Genomic DNA, 23,634 nt, shown 5'->3' with positions numbered 1-23,634 from the left:
ATCTGCTGGTCATAAATAAAGTGTCCTCTCACTTTCTAACATTTATAAGCTCCCTCATACAGATAAGGGTTATCAAAATGCCAGCGCAAAATCTGACCCAACCATCAAATAAAGTTTCACAACACTCATGGAACATGGCCAACGCGCGTGGCTTCCTGATTCTCATGCCGGGCACCAATTATTCTCAGAAAATACAATTATTCTCCCCATCACACAAACCAAAGACACTCTGAATAAACGACAAAAATTTGTTCTTTATTGTGATTTAAAAGTGATATTTCTGTTCCGGATACTCCATGAAATATGTTGAAGGCATGTGAGCCGGTACCTAGTCTGTGGCCAGATGTTAAAACGCCGTGAAGCTGTCTTCATTTGAACAAATTTGTTACCGCCGCCATAAAGTGTAGAAAATAGTTGTTTACATATACTGCTGTATTGGTTCAAACTGTCGTTTGTTGGATAAAGAAGGACAGAGACTAACTGTATGTGTGTGTGTATTACGTTTTCATGTAACGGTGTCTGATCCATTAATTTTTTTACATGGTTTTTAATAAAGAAAATACATCCCCTTATAAAAAATACGGGTAAATTCTTTATTATTTAAAAGATATTCATTTTTGTCAAATTGCGTGTCTGACTGGTGCAGTTATAAACACTTTTATATTTCGGTGCAAAGACAGAACCGGAGATGAGAGTTATAAAAAAATAAACCCAGTACCATTACGATTTAGTCCTGGAAATGAACAATTATTTAGCTTATGATGCAAAGTAAGGTACAAGTTCATCGTAATGACGAATAAGGACTTACGGGGATGTGAATAATTAAAGTATTAAATCACCTAGTCCTTAATGGATAAGTAATGTAGCGAATTGTGTTTTAAAATTGTCGCTTTTACTGATGGAAGTCTTGAGAAATTTAGTGAGACATTTGTTATGGCAACATTTAAAACAATATAAACATTATTATAATAAAAAACTATAATAAAAACTTGAATAATGTGATTCATCTCCGTATTATCATACATGTTTTCATCGAATGCAAACCATGTTAAATTAGATTAAAGATTTTGGAATTATAAATAGTAATTAAAGCTGAATATACAAAAGTCTGTAGAAGTTGATACTTTTCTCATTATAATCAAAATGTATTTTCCTAAAAATGTATACAGTTTCTTAAACAAATAACCAAATCTTGCGTTAGAAAGACGTTATCTCCTCTTCTTCATTTGTGTTAGGATCATGTTCATCGCCTCTTCTCGAGTCATCGCTGGACTCGTTGATTAGATTGTGGTCTGTAGATAAAGTTGGTGGCGGTGGAGGTGGTAGTGGTGGTGGCGGCATAGGAAACTCCTCGTTATCTGCTGGATTTTCAGTGTCATTGTCATCTTCATCGAGGTCTTCATCGTTGTCGTTGTAGTCCGTTATCTCGTGCTCCGTGACCTGGAAGTTGAAGCGAACTTTCTTGCCGTAGTCTGGCATGGGCTCTTCCGGCATGGGCTCTAACTCCTCTTCCCTCTGCTCCTGCGACTTGCGTACCATGGGGGGCGTGAAGGACCTAGTCGGGAGCCGAAAGCCAAGGAAGCCATTCAGTGAGCCGGTGTCCTCAACCTCGTCCTCAGGGGTCACTGGGTCAAGGTCGCTTCCAACCTCGGCCTCGGCGATTGGAAGCGCTGCCTCCGTGATCTCCTTCGGAAACTCTTCTTCAGCGAATGTCGGATAATTATCCTGAACATCGAAGTCCACCGGAGGCTCGGCAGGAGGACCGCTGTCGAGGGAATCAACCGGAAGCAGCAAAGCTTCTAGTGCTTCAGAATACATTCCGGGTGACGTCACGTCGACGGCGTCATGTTCGGGGTCAGCGGAGTTCAGCAAGGGTTCGTCCAGCACAGCCTCAAGGTATCTGGAGCTGTGCGGACTCTGAGGAGATGAGCCGCCATCGTCAGAACTGTTGTCAATGTCGTCATCATCTCCATGTCCGTTTTCTCGGTCGCTAGGAACCCCGCTATCGGCATCTGGCGGCCGCCCCGTCCCTTCGTTCTCGGAGACGTCATCGTCATTGTCGCCAGCTTCATGAAATGACTGCATGTCGGCTACTGACGTCACTTCCGTTTCGTTGACCAGCGTGACGCTCTGGGACTCATCATCGTCGACAAAAGCGGGGTTGATAGTTCCAATGCTTTCATCCGACTTCTCGGCGTCCGTTTTGGCCGTGTCGTAAAAGGTGGCTGGTGTGGAGAGACTCTTAAACATGCGTTTGTTACGTTTTCTGCTGCAAATGTCAAATGAAAAGAGAAACTTAAATATGGAACAAAATAATCTCAAAGATTTAAAGCATTCATTCAGTTTTACGCAGACGTTAGCACGCGAGCACGCGCACACACACACACACACACATGCATAGCAAATAATCGTTAGTTCACACACACAGACACATTGTCATACAAAACACGTAGCCTATAATGAGTGGGAGACGATTGTTTAAGATAATTAAATATTGGTATACAAAAATTAACAGCAATATTTTTAAGAGTACTAAGCAATATAACCACATCTCACAATTTCAACAGTTAGAAGGTGCCATAACTAGATAAAACTCATACAATTATAAGTTTTAAAAATGTGAGTTATAATTAGCTGCGGAACAGAAACTGTCTCGAGAGTACCTCTTGTGAGCCCTTGCAATGAAAACTGTGGCGATAATAAGAGCAATGAGGAGGACGGCGGCAATGACGATGAGGACGATGACTGGAGTGGTGAAGTCGTCTGCAGCAATTGCCCTCTCATTGGTGCCATCAGGGACATTCTGACGAAACAGGTCAGCGATTTCTGCAGGTTTCGAGTCCACAAGCCTGTGAACGGACACGCGGTAAACAGTCAAAGCAGAGCAATAATTAATACATAATGAAAGCTAATGTCTAAAAATAGGTTGAACGATTAGCTAGGAATACATGATGCTTGATATAAATTAATAGCATCTTTCTACTTCCTGCCTGCATGAATTTATGTTACGTATACTTATATTAAAATATATATATGAAATGAAAAAGTCAATAAGCTAATGATGTAAAAAAATGGGAAGTTTAGGACTTAGTTATCTATAAGTAAATATTTTCAGTGAGATTTGTAAAACAGTTTTTATTAGCCACAATTAATCCGTGATTTACTAGGAAGACTGTTCTAGATATTTTTATTTTTATTTTTCAGTATCATGGCTACGAGAACAGAAGACCCACACAACTAAGACACGGTGAATATCGGGAATCGTGTAAATGCTCTCCCTTGCGTTCTCTATACTTTTTAAATGCATTTATTTGTAAAATAAGCAAGGAATGTTAAGAAGTCCTGCTCATTATCTGACAGCAGTGAGCAGACGTCAGTCCAGGTGACTTACTTTTGAAGTTCTTCAACTTTCAGTGGCTGACCTGTGCTCATACCCCGTGCAGTGATGTATACTGCTGAGCTGTAAAACATTCAAAATGAGAGCATTTTGTACAAAAGGTTTTATTAGATATTGTTCTGCTTGTTGGATCGGATAAATGAAAATCAGAATATCATTCACTAACATTTGCACTTAGTGTGTACGTGATAAGACCAATCGGTATCTTTTTCTGAAATATCACCATCCAATATTTTTTCAAAGCTTCTGTGCTCTACTTGTATTGCAGATATTGTAACTATGGCTAAAAATTTCCTTACCTGTCAACTGAATGTTGTCGAATGGTTTCAACGGTGACATTAACGCCTAGGATTCGAATAAGTTCTCTGAAAAAAATATGGATACACAAAATAAAGGTGTTTGTAACAACGTAGTAAATCAAGTATTGCATAGCAAATTAAATGAGATTTCAAACTCAAATTTCTAAAAAGAAATAGCCGGTGCGATTTTTGTAGGTATCATAAGCATGCATAAATAAAATACAAATCAAAGGAGTCTTACCTCGGCAATTAATCTCAAAAATCTCTCTACACGAAATATTATCATCCTAATATCATAATCAAAGGCAGGGTATAATCTGTTTTCTCTCCTTGGATAGTTTAGATGGAACTCAATAACTTGTTCATAAAGCTTGTCTGCATGTTACTAATATCACGGGGTTCACTTGGCTACACAAGTCACTACTTTCACTGACCACGTGAGCATGGACTCTGCTTCGATTGGTCAGTGAACGGAAGGGTATACTAAGGTTATAGTAAAACATTTCAGGGGTTTGTGAGTTCAAATATAATATTTTGCGCATAACATTTCTCTCTCTTGCACAACATTACAGGGCTGGACTAACTTTTCATGATATTGCCCAAACTTCTGACTCGGATTGAAAATCCCAGTAGTTATAATTAAAATTAAGGAGTAAATAAAGTATTTATTTTTCATGCCCATACCTCTCAATTCTGTTTTTCTCTAGTTTGTCGTTAGTCACTGGTGCAAAAATGACAACGCTTCCGTTTACTGCTGGGATAGTTATCTGACGTAGATATAAAATGTCATTAGTAACGTGTTGTAAATCCTCAGTCATCCTTATCAATCATCATCATCATCATCATCATCATCATCCATCATCCATCATCATGTCAAAGCAGTATACAACAAAGTGGTACACAACAGTTGCTGTACAGGAGCTGTATAGATCAGCTCACTTACCCTGAGTGTGTAGAAGCCGGACAATGATGGTGAACCACCATCTGAAGCCTTGACCAGCAGGTCCATCGTCTCCAAGGTTGACAATGTTTGTAGAATTACCGCCCCTGAATCATTGATGTAGAAGTACTGCAACATTCTGAAAGGCGTCTTTGGAGTGAGCTGCTTGAAAAAGAGGATTTACTGTTCCTGGTTCTAAACTCGGCTTTTCTCAACTTAAACAATTAATTAAACTGAGCCATGGGACAAGACCGTTGTTCTGAAAGTGCTTTTACTGGCTCATTGACCACAGTTCGTGCACACGTCTGACAGCGAATCGTGAGTTAAAAATGTGCATGATATCTAATCTCTATTAATTTTGCTACATGATTACCAAATGTTAAGCAAAATATGAAAAGGTTGTAATAAAATGCTTATAAATGGCAAATAACGAAAAGTGGAAGAACTGAATTCTAATAAATTTTGCATTTGAAGTTGTTTCCTTATTCAGAATTTCACGGATGGCTGATTGGAAAAAATATAAAGGAGATGCCTAATTAAAAAAACGTTTTGAAGTTGTGATAGCTCTTTGGAGGGTAATTAGAAATTATTAATATTTTTGTCTACACATCGCTATTTGAAGACATTGAAATCTCATGAACTTGTGCATGGTCATTTCTTCAGCTAGGGAAGATAACTATTCAATGTATGACGAGTGTTGTCCTAACATCATGCCATGTAGGTGTAAACCTCAGTACTTCAATAGGGACCTCATCGTCTGCACGTCGAGTCATTGTCGTTTGTTTTTTTTTTTTCATCTCACACCTTACTTACGATTCCGGCTGTAAGATGTAGGTAATTTTAGCATTGTCTCCCTCATCGAGGTCTGAGGCCTGCAACAGGTAATTAGATCATTTTATGGAAAGCGAGTAGTTTCTCCTGCCATGCAGGGTTCTGAGTTAGGTGAATACATATTGTAACAGAGAATTTTGTGTTGTTCATCATGAGAAAAGTTGTCACAGAACATATTAGTCACACAGTGTAAGATGACTACATATTTCTAGTGAATAGATACACTTATACATTTATAATACAAACAAATCTGCTGGACGTAACCCACGTTGACAACTGTGATCACGTGACCAGTCGTCTCTTCCCCGCTCAACGTCACAGATCCGTTGTTCGGGTTGAAGATGGGGTTGTTGTCATTGACGTCCAGGACAATAACGAGGACGGAGATATTCGTGTTGTTCTGCAACGAGAGAAGATTTACTTGCATCTTACACTTGCTTATAATTGTTTACTAACATTACTAATAACTAGTGTGCAAACTTCTTCCTCAAATATTCGCATGCCCTTTTTACACCTATCTGTTAATGTGGATGAAAAGTAGTTCTTCGCGAATGCGATGTCTACATTAGGATATTATATTTATACATAGCGTCACACAAGAATGTGCAGAAGAGATATGTTTCTGGTCAGGGAGATATGCATACCTGGTTGTTGGTGTTGACGATAAGATTGTGATGATCCTGGTCCTCTCTGTCCAGAGGCTTCTTTGTGCGGAGAGTTCTAAACAACACGAGTTCTCAATGCTATGATAAACTTCCAGTGAGCTTCCTTCAACGTTGTATACAAATGTTATTAAGAACTAATTGAAATAATTGAATTGTATGCTGTCCTGTCAGCCTTTTTAGGAGTCATTAAGGCAATCCGTGTCTCTGCCTCGCCGTCTCTCAGTCTCTCGTCAATTGAATAACTAAAAGAGATATTTGAATTCCATAGAGAACCTAATACTAAGGTACTCTCCCTTTATTGTAAGCACGATTTATAAATAACTTGAGTAAATACGTCTAAAAATATTACCCTTTATGGAGTTCGAAATTGTCATGTTGAAGTACAAACAAATCGTCGTAATTCTGAAACAACCAATAAAACAAGGCTGAAATGAAAAGGTGTTCACTTGTAAATAGGATACGTCTCTTTTGATTTGTTGGTGAATTTTACAATAGAATCAAGGGAACTGGCGAGTGGTAAATATCCTATATATTTCAAAATAATCATTATGTACCAAAGTTCTGATTAGCACAGATACATCAAATCCGCTTGAGAAATCATCAGAAGAAACTAGCTGTAGATATATTGCAATTAACTTTTAAATAATACAAACAGAAGAATTAACTAAATATTTTCTCTTCTCTAAGTATTTTCTCTTCTAGAGTCTAGACCAGACCTGGGCAAAGGCCAGCCCGCGGGCCGGATCCGGCCCGCCTCCTGTCTCTGACGGCCCGCCCGCTGGCGAAGGATAGTATATATACTATACATACAGTACTGGGTAAAACTGAGTTAACTATATTAGTCCGGCCCTCTAAAACCACCCCAATTTCTCATGCGGCCCATTGGGAAAATTAATTGCCCACCCCTGGTCTAGACAGACCTACGTTATATGGCGGTAAGTGGCCTTCTGTGGTTTGGACGCCTCAGTAAGTTAAATGAACATGGTATTTGAAACCCTTATCCAAAGAAATTGATTAGAGTGAATAGATAAAGACCCTCGTGTTGAGACTAAAAGTAGCAGTGAGTGTATTATGACACAAACCAAGATCTCGCCAACATACGTCCCCGCCGGCAAATTCTCGTGAACCGTGAAGTTGTATGACGTCACGTTGAGGTCAAAATCAGGAGGTAGACTGATTCTGACAGTAACTGTGGTGCAGCGACTGGAACAAATAAATAAAATACATCAGTGAAACATATCTGAATGAAAGAATGGGGGGACTTGTTGAATATATCTACGTTTACCCTTTGATGATAGTGCTGATTCAAGTAATTATTTACTTGACTGCTTGACCCTCAGTAATGTCATTGCTATCTTACGACATGACATTTTTCGTTAATTAAGGGAAGAAAAAGCAGCACAGTAATCACCAACAACTGACATCGAAACGTAAACGTGACGCACTTCCGCTCACCTCTGTGAGATGTCAGTGGGACTGTCACACGCTTCAACCAGCGCGTAATAGGTTTGTGAACTGACCAGAGGCTGCAGAAGCCTTGTTTCCCCAGTTGTGCCATTGACTGTCATGACACCGCAGGCATCATTGCTTGTTACAGAGGACACACACCTGTACCTGAGCACTGCATTCTCACCTTCGTCAGCATCACTAGCGTTAATCTGAAATACAAAATGAAATTAACTGTCATGGATGTGGGTTTAAAACTTCCAGTGAAAAAATTATCTCAGGTAAGTACTAATCAGATGCTTTATTGCTGATGGATATGTAAATTGAAGGAGACACTAAATTAAACAATTAAAAAATAATTCAAATACCCCCCCCCCAAAACAAAAAAAAAATTGTACTGAGGTGCTTTTACAGTATTTTGACATTTTTTGTAACTTGCTGAGGTGCTGCTATGAGCGGCGGTGTTCAGATTTCTCTCCACATGAAGAGCTCAAAGGGAAGTAAACGGCCCTAAGCACAGGTATGTAAAGATGTACAGCAGTGGGACTACATGTCCATTTGAAAATATGGACACACACGCGCGCGCCCACGCGCACCATGAGCTCTAAGTTACCAAGAAGCTTATTAAACAAAGCATGAAGAACGGAAATCACTAACAAAATATTCATAAATAAGGAGAAACAAAAGCTCACCATCTCTAAGAAGGTGTTTTCTTTGTTGTCCACCACAGTCAGCCTGTAGTGTGAGTTGTTAAAGACCGGGCTGTTGTCGTTGACGTCTAAAACTGTGACCAGGACTGAGATGTTTGTGTTGTTCTGTAACGAGAAAGAAGTGTTTGCTTCTTAAATCTGTTTGTTCTTTTATTCAGTAGTGATGTTAAATCTTCCATTAGATTGTTCATTAAGTGTTAAGAGGTGACAGTGATACTACATTACTTCCCAAGTGCTAGTAATGTCTAATTTCTTGCATAACACAATATTTACATCAATTAGTCACATTAAAATAATAAAATGTCAGGAGCAAGGCAGATTACACACACACACGGTGGCTTTCTTACCTGGTCGTTGGTGTTGATGACAAACATGTACTGGTCCTGCATTTCTCGGTCCAGTGATTTTAATGTTTGAAGGTTTCTAAACAACACGATTTAATAAATTAGTATTAAAAGAGCAGACAGGACTTTCCATTATTTGGCAGACATGGTATTAAAATTTACAATAATATTTTACCAATCTTCTTTTTGAATTTTGGTTGTCGCTTCGATATCTGCTGACTGTAAAATACCACTACTGTCCATTACCTTGATCTACCTTAATCTACTCAATTTACAAATAATGAAAGTAGATTAATTATAATGAAACTACAATACCTTCCATTAAGCTCAAACATGTTATGTTGAAGCTCAAAGTGAGGGTCGTAATACTGAAATAGAAGAAAATAAGAATTTTTACAAAATTTTAATAATATTAATATCTTCGTTATTAAGTAAACAGCCATTCATGACTCAGATTCAAAAAACGCATTAACAACGGTCTCTAGTTTTAATTTTATTTCTCCTTTCAAAGAACAATACAAAGAAACTGTTTGTACGGATATATACTTATACACAAGTATTTATGCCAATAAAAATATCAGCATGATGTTTACACGAACCAAGATATCGCCAACGTATGTCCCCGCCGGCAAATTCTCGTGAACCGTGAAGTTGTATGACGTCACGTTGAGGTCAAAATTGGGAGGCAGACTGATTCTGACAGGAACTGTGGTGCAGCGACTGGAACAAATTAATCACATAAATCAGTTAAACATATTATAGCATTGTAAAGCAATGTATTGTTAGTTGTTTTAAAAATGGAAAGATAAAATAAACAACAAAAGCTCATCTCTTTTTTAAGATAGCAATAATCCTGGCCGTCACTAACTTGAATTTGAATAAGTTCTGTCCTGTTACTAAACTGTAAGCAGAAACGTTTTACACATGCTTATGTTCAGAGATTTCTTCCAAAATCAACATAACACAGACGTAACGCCTTTTCACTGACCTTTGTGAGGTATCGTTCGGAGTATCACAGGCCTCCACTAGCACCAAATACATTTCTGAACTGGTTAGTTGTTGCTGCAACCTTATTTCACCAGTTGCGTTGTTAACAGTGAACACACTGCAGCCATTACTACTACTGACATAGGAAGGCATGCATCTGTACTGGAGGCGTGCATTCTCACCTTCATCAGAATCGCTAGCATTGACCTGAAACATTCATGGACGTCATACTGATGCTGTATTTTTAAAATAGTAAGCCAGATAATATTATCTTTTTATACATATTGCACGGTGTCTTCTTAGAAACTTCATGATCAATGTTTGTTTTTTTAACTTGTTAAAACAATGACGCGAGTAGAAACTTTCACGGCACATTGGAAGTATTAAAGTGGATAAAGGTGTCCATCAGCGAGGATATGCCCTTTAAGAAAAATAAAATACTATCAAACGTAAAGTCAAAGTAAATATTGATGAGAATTGCTAAAAAAAGCCCCACAATTCTATGAATTCATTGTGAATTGTTGCGAAGAACGCCAGGTAGTGTAGTATATTCATAAAAGCCAGAGAAGACCTGACCTTGTGTACGAGGGCGTCACGAGTGTTGTCCACCACAGTCAGTCTGTAGTTGGAGTTATCAAAGACAGGGCTGTTATCGTTGACGTCCAGGACAGTGACCAGGACTGAGATGTTTGTGCTGTTCTGTAGCGAAAAGACACTTGTTTACTTCTTAATCTGTTTATTCTTTTAAGTGTAAACAATTTCACTAGTGTCTACATTTACTCATTAAATAGCTGCACACATGTGTATCCCTTTTTAGGGGGTAGACAAAAGGCACGTAGACAACCAAACTATAAATATATTATACTATTATCATATGGTAATATAATCGTAATTTGCATAATTTAAGTTCTGTACGTAACAAATTTCAGAATACAAGTTATGTTAGACTGGATGATGTTGGCACCTGGTTGTTGGTGTTGATGACAAATAGAAACTGGTCTTCCTTCTCTCTGTCCAATGAACCTTTTGTGCGGATAGTTCTAAACAAGACATGTTTGTAAATCAGTATCAACAGATGAGCTTTAGTTTATATTATTTCATAGATGGCTAAATATAACTTGATGCGAGCATCGACACGAATTATCTCTCGTCTTTTTCACCATGGACTGCGTCTTTCAGTCCATCATCAATAGTAGAGATGTTATCTCAATAAAATCATTCAGCGGTGAATACAATGAACGTTTCAATTAAAATAGAGACTATTTATAGGTTTAGCCTCCGTAATTGTGTAGACACCCTTCAATTTGAGCAGTATGATGAATGCAAAATGCTACTACTGATAACTACCTTGATACAGTAATGTTGCAGTTAGAAGATAACAATTAAATATACCTTTCGTCAAGTTGAAATTTGTCATGATGGAGCTCAAAGTGACCGTCATAATCCTGGAAAGAAAAATCTCCAAAGCTATTTTATCATAGTAGTCATATTTATGAAGCAAAACGATTCGTTTATTGAAAGACTTCGGTTTATGTCATTTGAACTTTAGTCTTCAATACTGACGGAGTAGTGCTTCTTTATTGTTCAATACAATACAACTTTCTTGATCCCCAAAAGAAGAGCAGCGTACTACATAGTTCTTTGATTAATATAAGTATAATCTAACTGAAAGCAGAATTCCATTTGAAAGATATGAGACAAGTCGGTAACACTGTAACCCATTTTGCCGTCTGAATTAACCATCAGAAATAATGTGCCACTGAAACCTCTGTAAAACGCATGTCTCCTATTTCTTGGACATTAAGTGCACATGAAGTGTGTTAAAAATCTCTAAAATGGAGTCCAATCAAATAATTAAGGAGTTTAATTAGCTTTGTGTTCATAACGCAAATGGTTGAGGCTGCTATAGCGTAGTGAGTAAAGCGAGCGGTATTTAGTGTAAAGTTATAAACAAATTTATTTAGATGATTAAGAAAGCATTGTCCCTAAACATAAACTAGTAACATGTTGTTGACACGAACCAAGAGGTCGCCAACGTACGTCCCCGCCGGCAAATTCTCGTGAACCGTGAAGTTGTATGACGTCACGTTGAGGTCAAAATCAGGAGGCAGACTGATTCTGATAGGAACTGAAGTACAGCGACTGTAACAGTTCAGTAATGTACAGCTTAACAAAGATAATGAAAAGAAACGTGTATCACTAAACAACACTATGTTCCTCAATTTTTAGGAGAGTTATAATCGTAGCCATTGTTTCTTTATGCGACTATCGCCGTTTTATCTTTTAAGTACATATTACTATCCCCAGAGAGCACAACTCCCTCACAAAGAAATAAAAATTAATATAAAGGTCATTAGTAATAAAATACTGTTGCACTGCACGTTCGCTCACCTTTGTGAGTCATCAACAGGGTTATCACACACCTCAACCAGTGCCAAAGACATTTGTAATTTGGTGAGAGGCTGTCGTAGCCTTATCTCCCCAGTTTCGTTGTTGACAGTAATCTCACCACAACCATCCATGTCCGCTACAGACACACACTTGTAACTGAGATCTGCGTTTTTACCTTCATCAGGATCACTAGCACGGATCTGAAACAAAAAGACGAGACTGAATGTTATGCCCATAAGGATGAAATGTCATTAAATATCACAGCCATCTGGCGATGATTACCTAGGAGACATTTCGTTGTTAATTGTTTTATGAACTGAGATGATCAACAAATGTTTCACACCAAAGGAATATACATCAAGAATACCAAGTAACAGTCATAAAAGTAAAAATAAACAAGAACTCACCGTCTCTAATAATTCATCCTTAGTGTTGTTCACCACGGTCAGTTTGTAGTTGGTGTTGTTGAAGACGGGGCTGTTGTCGTTGACGTCCAGGACAGTGACCTGGACTGTGATGTTAGTATTGTTCTGTAGAGAAAATAAAGTTACTTGCATGCTTCTGTCATTTTTTCTTGTCATTGTAAGAAATTAGAATAGTGTATACATTTATTCCAAAAGTAAATGTCGACCTCTTTTATGGAACTCTGCCACTGTTGTAAATGTAGGCACAAGTACACGACATACTAGCATAACATAATATTGACAATATTGAATAACATGACATCGTGTGTTTTGATATGGAAACAACAAGAAAAGAAGAAACATGACAGATTTTACACGGGGACTGAAGTACCTGGCTGTTAGTGTTGATGACAAACAAGTAGTGGTCCTGTTTCTCTCGGTCCAGCAGTTCTTTTGTGCGGAGAGTTCTTAACAACACACGTTTATAAAATGATGAAAAAAACTCAGCAGGCATCTTAAGTTATTTCAGAGTCATGCTACTGAGAATTAATTAGAAACATTCATTGGTCTCTTTGCTTTATTTTCTGTTCGTTCTTCCTTCTCAACCCCTCTCCCTCCGACATGCCTGCATGACTTTCTATGCAGTCTGTGATCTCTAGATATCATTGAAATTAAAAGAATCACATCAGAAAAGAAATATATATTTATATATTTATTTGTCCATATTGTAAAGTTTGTTCTGTTATGTTCGTATGTGCGAAGAGGTCCCGTCGAGTACAGCACAACGATAACTGGTAAAGTCTGTGTCTTTTTCTTTTCTTAACTAGGGACTCATGTTACATTGTTTTTAGCCTTAATCTAATAAATTTGCAATTAATTATAATAAGTAAGCATAATGTTAATACCGTTCATGAAGTTCAAATGTGTCATCCTGAAGCTCAAAGTTATGGTCGTTATTCTGAAATCACAAAATTGCATCAATGTGTTCACAACATTTGTGTACTGTGAAAGGCCACTTTTCGTTTATAAATGAGTGGACAGTATTATTTACATGTTGATCTTGCAAGGTACATGAGAAAAAAGACGGCGTTTTAGATAATTTCATTTTTCTTATAGATACATAATGCACATATTCAGAGTGTGCATACTGCATAATATGTAATTAAAAAGCATTCATAATAGATACATGAGAATTACAATTACATGATGTTGTAAAGAATTACTTTTGAAATTTATCTTGTTAAGCCATTTGTTACACACATTTCATTGAATTAGAATTTTTATACCATTTGCACATTTCAGGATAGTAAGTTTTTACAGTGTTCCAATGATTTTTGGATATAAGTTCAAGGTTAAACTACTGTCAGCGATGACTTAGTTTCGGAAACATAAACATAAATAACTTCCTGTTTACAAACCAACAAACACTTTTAATCTCTTTCTGAATTTAAGTGAGCTGTCCACGGAAACTATTCGACATTTTTAGATACATAGACTTGATTAAAACTATTCTCATTCAGTTGACACGAACCAAGATGTCGCCAACGTACGTCCCCGCCGGCAAATTCTCGTGAACCGTGAAGTTATATGACGTCACGTTGAGGTCAAAATCAGGAGGTAGACTAATTCTGACAGGAACTGTGGTGCAGCGACTGGAACCAATTAATACAATACATCAGTGAAACATATTATAACACTGTAAAGCAATGTATTGTTGGTATTTTAAATGGAAAAATAAAATCAACAACAAAAGCTCATCCCTTTTTTAAGATAGCAATAATCCTGGCCGTCACTAGCTTGAATTTGAATAGGTTCTGTCCCGTTACTAAACTGCAAGCACAAACGTTTTACACATGCTTATGTTCAGAGATGTCTTACAAAATCATCAGAACACAGACGTAATGACTTTTTACTTACCTTTGTGAGGTATCAGTCGGAGTATCACACGCCTCCACTATCACAAAATACATTTCTAAACTGGTTAGTTCCTGCTGCAACCTTATTTCACCAGTTGCGTTGTTAACAGTGAACACACTGCAGCCATTACTACTACTGACATAGGAAGGCATGCATCTGTACTGGAGGCGTGCATTCTCATCTTCATCATCATCGCTAGCATTGACCTGAAACATGTATGGACGTCATACTGAAGCTGTATTTTTAAAATAGTAAGCCAGATAATATTATCTTTTTATACATATTGCACGGTGTCTTCTTAGAAACTTCACGATCAGTGTTTGTTTTTTAACTTGTTAAAATAATGATGCGAGTAGACACTTTCACGGCACATGGGAAGTATTAAAGTGGATAAAGGTGTCCATCAGTGAGGATATGCCCTTTAAGAAAAATAAAATACTATCAAACTAAAGGACAAAGTAAATATTGCTGAGAATTGCTAAAAAAAGTCCCACAAATCTTCTATGAATTCATTGTGAATTGTTGCGAAGAACGGAAAGTAGTGTAACATACTCATAAAAGCCAAAACAGAGAAGACCTGACCTTGTGTACGAGGGCGTCACGAGTGTTGTCCACCACAGTCAGTCTGTAGTTGGAGCGATCAAAGACAGGGCTGTTGTCGTTGACGTCCAGGACAGTCACCAGCACTGAGATGTTTGTGTTGTTCTGTAGCGAGAAGACACTTGTTTACTTCTTAAATCTGTTTATTCTTTTAAGTGTAAACAATTTCACTAGTGTCTACATTTATTCCTTAAATAGCTGAACACATGTGTATCCCTTTTTAATGTGTAGACAAAAAGCACATAGGCAACCAAACCATAATATATATTACACTATTATCATATTGTAATATAATCGTAATTTGCATAATTTAAGTTTTGTACGTAACAAATTTCAGAATAAAAGTCATTTTAGACTGGATTATGTTGGTACCTGGTTGTTGGTGTTGATGACAAACAGGAACTGGTCTTCCTTCTCTCGGTCCAATGAACCTTTTGTGCGGATAGTTCTAAACAAGACATGTTTTTAAATCAGTATCAGAAGACGAGCTTTAGGTTTATATTATTTCATAGATGGCTAAAGATAACTTCATGCTCACATTGACACGAATTATCTCTCGTCTTTTTCACCATGGACTGCGTCTTTCAGTCCATCATCAATCGTACAGATGTTATCTAAAAAAAATTCATTCAGCGATGAATACAATGAACGTTTCAATTAAAATAGAGACTACTTAAAGGTTTAGCCTCCGTAATTGTGTAGACACCCTTCAATCTGAGCAGTATGATGAGCGAAAAATGCTACTACTGCTAACGACCTTGATACAGTAATGTAGCAGTTAAAAGATAACAATTTAATATACAATAATTCCTACCTTTCATCAAGTTGAAATTTGTCATGATGGAGCTCAAAGTGACCTTCATAATCCTGGAAAGAAAAATCTCCAAAGCTATTTTATCATAGTAGTCATATTTATGAAGCAAAACGATTCATTTATTGAAAGACTTTGGTTTATGTCATTTAAATTATAATCTTCAATACTGACGGAGTAGTATTTTCCTTATTGTTCAATACAATACAACTTTCTTGATCCCCAAAAGAGCAACTTACTACAGAGTTCTTTGATTGCTATAAGTTTAATGTAACTGAAAGCAGAATTCCATTTGAAAGATATGAGACAAGTCAGTAACATTGTAACCCATTTTGCCGTCTGAATTAACCTTCAGAAATACTGTGAAACAGAAACTTCTGTAAAACGTATGTCTCTGATTTCTTGGACAGTAAGTGCACGTGAAGAGTGTTAAAAATCTCAAAAATGGAGTCCAATCAAATAATTAAGGAGTTTAATTAGCTGTGTGTTCATAACGCAAATGGTTGAGGCTGCTATAGCGTAGTGAGTAAAGCGAGCGGTATTTAGTAATAAAAAGTTATAAACAGATTTATTTAGATCAGTGATGCCCAACCTTTTTCGGCCTGCGGGCCATATCCATATCGGACAGCCGTGTCGCGGGCCACTTCACCGCAAAAATACAAAAAAGAAAAAAAATAGAACAGAAACCATTTTTATTAGAAGCTAGTTGTACTTACCATTAATTATGTAGTAATTAGTGAGATATTTGAAGTTGTCTTGTTAAACTAAAAGTTAGAAATTGTCCTAAAATACATTTTAATCGAGGTACCCCAAGGCGATCCGTCCTGATTTCCACAGGAAAATGACGAAATTCAAACGTGTTTCGGTATTGCTTCCTTATCAGAACCCCATTGTTTTATACCTTGCTAGAAAGCCCGGAGTCTGTATTTTCAATCTCTTTAACGACTGATTGAAATATTAACCATTCAAAAGATCACTAATCCCTGTGGAATGCGGCGTCCCTCGTTCTCAAACACTGGTTTCCTCCCAAGGCGGAAATCAAGAATGAAATCCATCGAAAGATTTAGAGAAGCCCCTCCGTAGGGATAAATACTTCTTCTTCCCTTTTTTTCTGTTTTTTTTTTTAGGTTTTCTTTATTACTAGCATGCCGATTTCCTGTACTGTGGGCAGAAGCTTCGCGGGCCGGACGGCACCGCGTCGCGGGCCAAATATGGCCCGCGGGCCGTAGGTTGGGCATCCCTGATTTAGATGATTAAGAAAGCATTGTCCCTAAACATAAACTAGTAAAATGTTGACACGAACCAAGAGGTCGCCAACGTACGTCCCCGCCGGCAAATTCTCGTGAACCGTGAAGTTGTATGACGTCATGTTGAGGTCGAAATCAGGAGGCAGACTGATTCTAATAGGAACTGAAGTACAGCGACTGTAACAATGCAGTAGTGTACAGTATAACAAGGATAATGAAAAGAAACGTAAGTGTATCACTAAACAACATCATTTTTCTCAATTTTATAAGAGTTATAATCGTAGCCATTGTTTCTTTATGCGACTATCACCTTATTATCTTTTAAGTACATATTACTATCAGCAGAGAGACACAATTCCCTCACAAAGAAATAAACATTAATATAAAGATCATTAGTAATAAAATGCAGTTGCACTGAACTTTCATTCACCTTTGTAAGTCGTCAACAGGGTTATCACACGCCTCAACCAGTGCAAAATACATTTGTGATTTGGTGAGAGGACGTCGTAGCCTTATGTCCCCAGTTTCGTTGTGGACAGTAATCTCACCACAACCATCAGTATCTGCTACGGACACACACTTGTAACTGAGATCTGCGTTTTCACCTTCGTCATCATCACTAGCACGGATCTGAAACAAAAAGACAAGACTGAATGTGTGTTAAATATAACAGCGATCTGGCCATGATTACCGAGCAGACATTTCGTTGTTATTTGTTTTATGAAGTGAGAAAGATCAACAAATGTTTCACACTAAAGGAATATACATCAAGAATACCAAGTAACAGTTATAAAAGTAAAAAAAAACCCAAGAACTCACCGTCTCTAATAATTCATCCTTAGTGTTGTTCACCACGAATAGTTTGTAGTTGGAGTTGTTGAAGACGGGGCTGTTGTCGTTGACGTCCAGGACAGTGACCTGGACTGTGATGTTAGTATTGTTCTGTAGAAAAAATAAAGTTACTTGAATGCTTCTGTGATTGTAAGAAATTAGAACAGTGTATACATTTATTCCAAAAGTAAATGTCGACTTTTTTATGAAACTCTGCCACTGTTATAAATGTGTGCAGTCAGCACACGACATACTAGCATAACATTATATTGACTATATTGAATAACATGACATAGTGTGTTTTGATATGAAAACAACAAGGAAGGAAGAAACATGACAGATTTTGCACCGGGGACTAAAGTACCTGGTTGTTAGTGTTGATGACAAACAAGTAGTGGTCCTGTTTCTCTCGGTCCAGCAGTTCTTTTGTGCGGAGAGTTCTAAACAACACACGTTTATAAAGTGATGAAAAAGACTCAGCAGGCAAATTAAGTTATTCCAGAGTCACGCGACTGAGAATTAATTAGAAACATTCATTGGTCTCTTTGCTTTATTTTCTGTTCGTTCTTCCTTCTCAACCCCTCTCCCTCCGACATGCCTGCATGACTTTCTATGCAGTCTGTGATCTCTAGATATCATTGAAGTTAAAAGAATTACATCAGAAAAGAAACATATATTTATATATTTATTTTTCCATAGTGTAAAGTTTGTTCTGTTATGTTCGTATATGCGAAGGGGTCCCGTCGAGTACAGAACAGCGATAACTGGTAAAGTCTGTGCCGGTTTCTTTTCTTAACTAGGGACTCATGTTACATTGTTTGTAACGATTCGCGATTCAGGCGAATCTAGTTAGATTCATTTTTATTTTTAACTTTCCCTGTGGTCAGGGAAGAGCAGTCGCGCGAGCGCAGACGTAGTTCTGCGTGACGATTCTTTTGCGTCATATAGTGAATGACGTAAAATGAACTGAGCACAGTGTAACTAGGGCGAGGGTAGGCTATGGAGAGCCATGTAGCACTCGTGATTGGTTGAGAGAGTCTCCAAGAAAGACAGTTGGATGGTCGTCCTAGTTACCTGGTCGCTAGAGGTGACTGTTTGGTCAGGAGGGAAAAAAGCAGGAGTTAACTAGGTGATTCTAACGGTTCGGGAAGAGACGAGACCAAGCAGTTGGAGTGTACAGAGCTCCGTGGGGAGTGTACAGTGTATGGTTAACTGCCAGCAACGGATAGCCGACGTGTGTCCAGTGGAGTATTATCGTGTGGAGTATTACCCAGTGTGGTACAGTAATCAATCCAAGAGGAATATAATATCTTCGCCGATACGGCTTTAATTTCCTTAACTTCACGAACTGCGTGAAGAAATTCAGTGGACTTCACAGTTAACTTCACGAACTGCGTGAAGAAATTCAGTGGATTAGCCTGCTGGTCAGTGATTTCGTCAGCGCCAACCGTCTGAGAAACGTTTGGAAGAGGTTGACGCTGGAGGGGGTAGCGTTATTTTATTTTGTTTCATCCTCATCTCATCGTTAGTTAATTTCATAAACATTAAATGTGTTAATCGTTGGCCGGACCTTTTTGTTGAAAAAGGTGAAAGAGTGCGGCGAGCGTGGTTTACATGCAGATGTTTACACGCGCTCGCAAACACATTCAACACACTCTTTCGTAAAAACGTTACAAAGTTTTTAGCCTTAATCTAATAAATTTGCAATTAATTATAATAAATAAGCATAATGTTAATACCGTTCATGAAGTTCAAATGTGTCATCCTGAAGCTCAAAGTTATGGTCGTTATTCTGAAATCACAAAATTCATTCAATGTGTTCACAACATTTGTGTACTGTGAAAGGCCACTTTTCGTTTATAAATGAGTGGACAGTATTATTTACATGTTGATCTTGCAAGGTACATGAGGAAAAAAGACAGTTTTTTTAGATAATTCCTTTTTCCTTACAGATACATCATCCACATATTCCAACTGTGCATATTACATAATATACAATTGAATTTGTAATATAATACATAAGAATTACATGATGTAAAGAATTTGAAATTTATCTTGTTGAGTCATTTGTTACACACAATTTATGGAAGTAGAATACTTGAATTTTGTACCATTTGCATACTTCAGGACAGTAAGTAAATTTTTACAGTGTTCGAATGCTGTTTGGAGATATCTTCAAGGCTTCTGTTGACTTAGTTTCGGAAACACAAACATAAATAAAGCTTCCTGTTTACAAACCAACAAACACTTTTAATCTCTTTCTGAAGTTGAGTGAGCTCAAAGTGTTCATTGTAATACTGAAAGAAAGAAAAGATGTCCAGCTTGCTTAGTAGAATAATGGCTGTCAGAAAGTCTAAGATATAAATACTACAGTACCAACACATATAATCTACAGCCCTTCATTATGTTACCATAAACTGGTAAACAACGCGATGGACAAGTAATAAGAAAACACCTGGAAACTGCCTCATTTGTTAAACTCTCGTTTACAAGCAAAATCTAGTTCCTAAACGCATAATCTAATTATTATCTAGAAAAAGAAAGGTAAAAGAAAACCATCCAATTGATTTGTCCTTTAGTCACAGAAGATGATCATCAGAAGTTAAGGGTAAGGAACTTTCCTTACCATGAACACTCCTGTCTTCTCTTTAGATAAAACATTTTTATTGGGGAATACATAATAAACACTTTTAATATCTTTCCGAATTTAAGTGAGCAGCCTACAGAAACTGCTAGACCTTTTTATAAATATAAACTCGACTAAAACTATTATCATTATATTAACATAAGATAACGACTGAAATATCAACACGTGTCCATAACGCTTCCTGTTTATAAAATTTTGTAACTTGTCTCACCTTTCTTTGTTCTCCATTGGAAATTTGCTCAAACTTCTAAAACATTGCTTAGACAAATAAAAAACTGTCAGCAGGGTAAACCTTATCGGGCTTGTACACTTACCAAGAGGTCGCCTACATAGGTCCCCGCCGGCAAATTCTCGTAAACCGTAAAGTTGTATGACGTCACGTTGAGCTCAAGGTCGGGATGCAGACTGAGTATAACAAGAACTGTGGTGCAGCGCCTGTTACAAAACAATGTAACACTGCATGAGACAAAATAAAGCAACTAATACAGCTCTGGTCATCTAGTTATGGCTACAGTAATACAGTTGTCAGCTGATATAAACAGGACTGGATACATTCCTGTCCCGTTACTGTCTGCTAACCGACACGTGAATACAAGTAAAACATCGACTAACAACATAACACAGATGTATTTACTTCCACTGACCTCTGTGTACTGTGAGTCTGACTGTCACAAGCCTCGACCAGCGCATAATATTTGTGTGAACTGATCAGGGACCTTTGGAGCACGACCTCCCCAGTTGTGTCGTTGACTGTCATGACACCGCAGGCATCATCGCTCGCTACAGAGGACACACATCGGTACCTGAGATCCGCATTCTCACCTTCGTCAGCATCGCTAGCATTGATCTGAAACGTAGGCGAGAATGAATTTTTTTGGTTGTCACTTGTCATTATCAGAATAATCAAAATCAGTATTAACTAGGTATGATTTATCATCCAGACAACTATAGTGGCTCACTCAAACACTGAAAAACAGCTAGTTACACAGTGGAGAATAAATAGGTAACAGTAAGAGTGAATATAAAATGAAATTCGCCAAACTACAGCATTAAGCTCACGATAAGTATAGCCAGCTGACCTTTGGAATAAATGAGCTGTGATAAATGGTTTTTTACATACAATTATTTGCGATTAGACAAAAAAGGGAGAGAACTTGCATACCAGCCCACGACCAGCTCTATTGAATATTTTTTTCTGATGCTGATCAGCATGAAACATATCAATCCCTTTGCTGTCTGAACATATGCTAACAAGGAAGACTAGACTATTTATATTCTTTTTTATGGAAAGGTTGTCGAGCTGTGAAATTAAAGAATTAGGGACAAGACTTTCAATTAAAGACTGATCAAAACCAATAAGTTTGGCAGAAATAGAGACAGAGATCACACATCACAAAGAAGAAGTGCTGTCAGGTGTGTGTCAAAGAAAAGTCTTCGCAAAAATCAAGGCGTACAGCGGCAGGAAGAATAATATTCACGATAAATCAAGACTAACATTAGCAAGGTCCCGCCACGAAAAATAAGTCACATAATAGTTCCTATCTGGTGGGTTTTTGCAATAGTTTGTGTACACAGGGAGACACACGAACACACATACACAGAATCACACACCAAGCCAATGTACAAACATCTGTCTGTTAGTGCAGTGCCTGCGGTTAGTACTAAATAAACAAAGGTATTATTATTAATGGTCGTGAGAACTGAATAAGATTCGTAAGAGCAAACTAAAAGAATATTACATTTTTACGAAAATTTCTTGATATGAGCAAATACTTTCCAATTCGCTGGAGCTTGTTAAAATATGAGTAGCAGTAGTTTTGACAAACAGAAAACATGAGGAAACTAGATAGCTGTAAGAATGAGAAAAGTCAAAGGTATGGAACAGTAAAAGATCATCTCTGAGTTCAAAACATGGTGCGTATAACAGACTCACCAGAGTAAAGGTGAGCGAAATACGACCTTTTAAAAAATATACCACGAAAATAGCAAAGAATAAAGTAGCTATGGGAGTATAAGTATAAAGAACGTCAAGCACAATCACAACAGTCATGACAGAGACAACTCACCGTCCCTACAAAGTTGCCCACGTTGTTGTTCATCACCGTCAGTCTGTAGCTGGAGTTGTCGAAGGCCGGGCTGTTGTCGTTGACATCCAAAACAGTGACCAGGACAGAGATGTTTGTGTTCTCCTGCAGTGAAAAGATACCTATGTTATTTCTTATGCTTGTCTCTGTTAAGTTTAAACAGTGCTAATAATGCATAAACTAGTATGACACCAGGAGGCCCTGCTTGCAGCAGTCAAGCGGTGTAGTCTAGTGTGGTTTGGCTGTGTGACCCAGCACGACTTCTTATCGAAGACTTTGGCCAGACGCAGAACTGGCTTACGAACGTGAAGAACCCGACTACACACGTGCAGGACCTTTTCATCATCGTCCAAGATAGTTGTGAAGGACGGGCCTTCCTCCCAACGATCAGTCCCAGTCAAGGAGCGAATGAATGAATGCATTTCACCCATACCATATTTAAGTCTTTCTCGTGCTGTATAAGAAAAACTATGCAGTAGTGAAATGTTATTTAATAGTATAATAAATACCATTCAATACATTTTCTATTAAAAACTACAAGACACTTCAGTGTGGGATTTTTTTTAGCTCGAAAGGTTCAAATACCTCGTTATGGGTGTTGATAACAAACGTGTACCATTCCTGCTCTTCCCTGTCCAAGAAGTCTTTTGCACGTAGTGTTCTGAACAACACGAAACGGAAAGCAGGGTTAGAAGACCAAAAGACCTCTGACATTTTTATAGATATTATATTAAAGTTTATTTAAAACAAACCCTTAATTCTTCTGTGTTTCTCTGACATTCTGGATACATGTCCATGAAGCGCCATTAAGTCTTTGCACAAACTGCAAAGCACATCCGCTTCTAATATGTTTTCTTTATTAGTGGTTATTTTAAAGAAAGCAAGATCTTCATTAGTTGGTGGCTTTTTGTGTTGGCACATAGACATTCACACTCTACTAATATTACTAGAAAGTTTGGAGGCAAACATGCTATAAAATCATGAGTAAACATCTCGACTGATGCTGCAAACATCATAAAAATAAGCATGTATTCTCTGCACAAACGAAATAGTATCACTGATGAATACAATCTACAATACATT

The 23,634-nt window shown here is 37.7% G+C and overlaps 1 protein-coding gene across 1 annotated transcript in view; it reads right to left on the bottom strand.

The window, feature by feature from the left end:
- Positions 1 to 234: 234 nt before the first annotated feature.
- LOC112566268 (protocadherin Fat 4-like) overlaps positions 235 to 23,634 on the bottom strand; it is a 165,739-nt gene continuing 142,339 nt past the window's right edge. Inside the window, exons 48-77 of the mRNA XM_025242322.1 lie at positions 15,746 to 15,798; positions 15,304 to 15,379; positions 14,914 to 15,036; positions 14,332 to 14,537; positions 13,946 to 14,066; positions 13,320 to 13,372; positions 12,806 to 12,881; positions 12,418 to 12,540; positions 12,011 to 12,210; positions 11,641 to 11,761; positions 11,012 to 11,064; positions 10,584 to 10,659; positions 10,196 to 10,318; positions 9,621 to 9,826; positions 9,232 to 9,352; positions 8,948 to 9,000; positions 8,636 to 8,711; positions 8,271 to 8,393; positions 7,588 to 7,790; positions 7,215 to 7,335; positions 6,482 to 6,534; positions 6,112 to 6,187; positions 5,736 to 5,867; positions 5,450 to 5,508; positions 4,640 to 4,775; positions 4,381 to 4,463; positions 3,697 to 3,762; positions 3,392 to 3,460; positions 2,664 to 2,849; positions 235 to 2,269 (exon numbers count right to left, since the gene is read on the bottom strand). Coding sequence (XP_025098107.1) covers positions 1,198 to 2,269; positions 2,664 to 2,849; positions 3,392 to 3,460; positions 3,697 to 3,762; positions 4,381 to 4,463; positions 4,640 to 4,775; positions 5,450 to 5,508; positions 5,736 to 5,867; positions 6,112 to 6,187; positions 6,482 to 6,534; positions 7,215 to 7,335; positions 7,588 to 7,790; positions 8,271 to 8,393; positions 8,636 to 8,711; positions 8,948 to 9,000; positions 9,232 to 9,352; positions 9,621 to 9,826; positions 10,196 to 10,318; positions 10,584 to 10,659; positions 11,012 to 11,064; positions 11,641 to 11,761; positions 12,011 to 12,210; positions 12,418 to 12,540; positions 12,806 to 12,881; positions 13,320 to 13,372; positions 13,946 to 14,066; positions 14,332 to 14,537; positions 14,914 to 15,036; positions 15,304 to 15,379; positions 15,746 to 15,798 — 4,239 coding nt within the window. The 3' untranslated portion in view covers positions 235 to 1,197. The remainder of the gene's footprint in view (positions 2,270 to 2,663; positions 2,850 to 3,391; positions 3,461 to 3,696; positions 3,763 to 4,380; positions 4,464 to 4,639; positions 4,776 to 5,449; positions 5,509 to 5,735; positions 5,868 to 6,111; positions 6,188 to 6,481; positions 6,535 to 7,214; positions 7,336 to 7,587; positions 7,791 to 8,270; positions 8,394 to 8,635; positions 8,712 to 8,947; positions 9,001 to 9,231; positions 9,353 to 9,620; positions 9,827 to 10,195; positions 10,319 to 10,583; positions 10,660 to 11,011; positions 11,065 to 11,640; positions 11,762 to 12,010; positions 12,211 to 12,417; positions 12,541 to 12,805; positions 12,882 to 13,319; positions 13,373 to 13,945; positions 14,067 to 14,331; positions 14,538 to 14,913; positions 15,037 to 15,303; positions 15,380 to 15,745; positions 15,799 to 23,634) is intronic.

This window comes from Pomacea canaliculata, linkage group LG6, assembly GCF_003073045.1.
Source record: "Pomacea canaliculata isolate SZHN2017 linkage group LG6, ASM307304v1, whole genome shotgun sequence".
In the NCBI taxonomy this organism is placed as follows: domain Eukaryota; kingdom Metazoa; phylum Mollusca; class Gastropoda; order Architaenioglossa; family Ampullariidae; genus Pomacea; species Pomacea canaliculata.
This window is presented reverse-complemented; position numbering and strand designations above follow the sequence as displayed.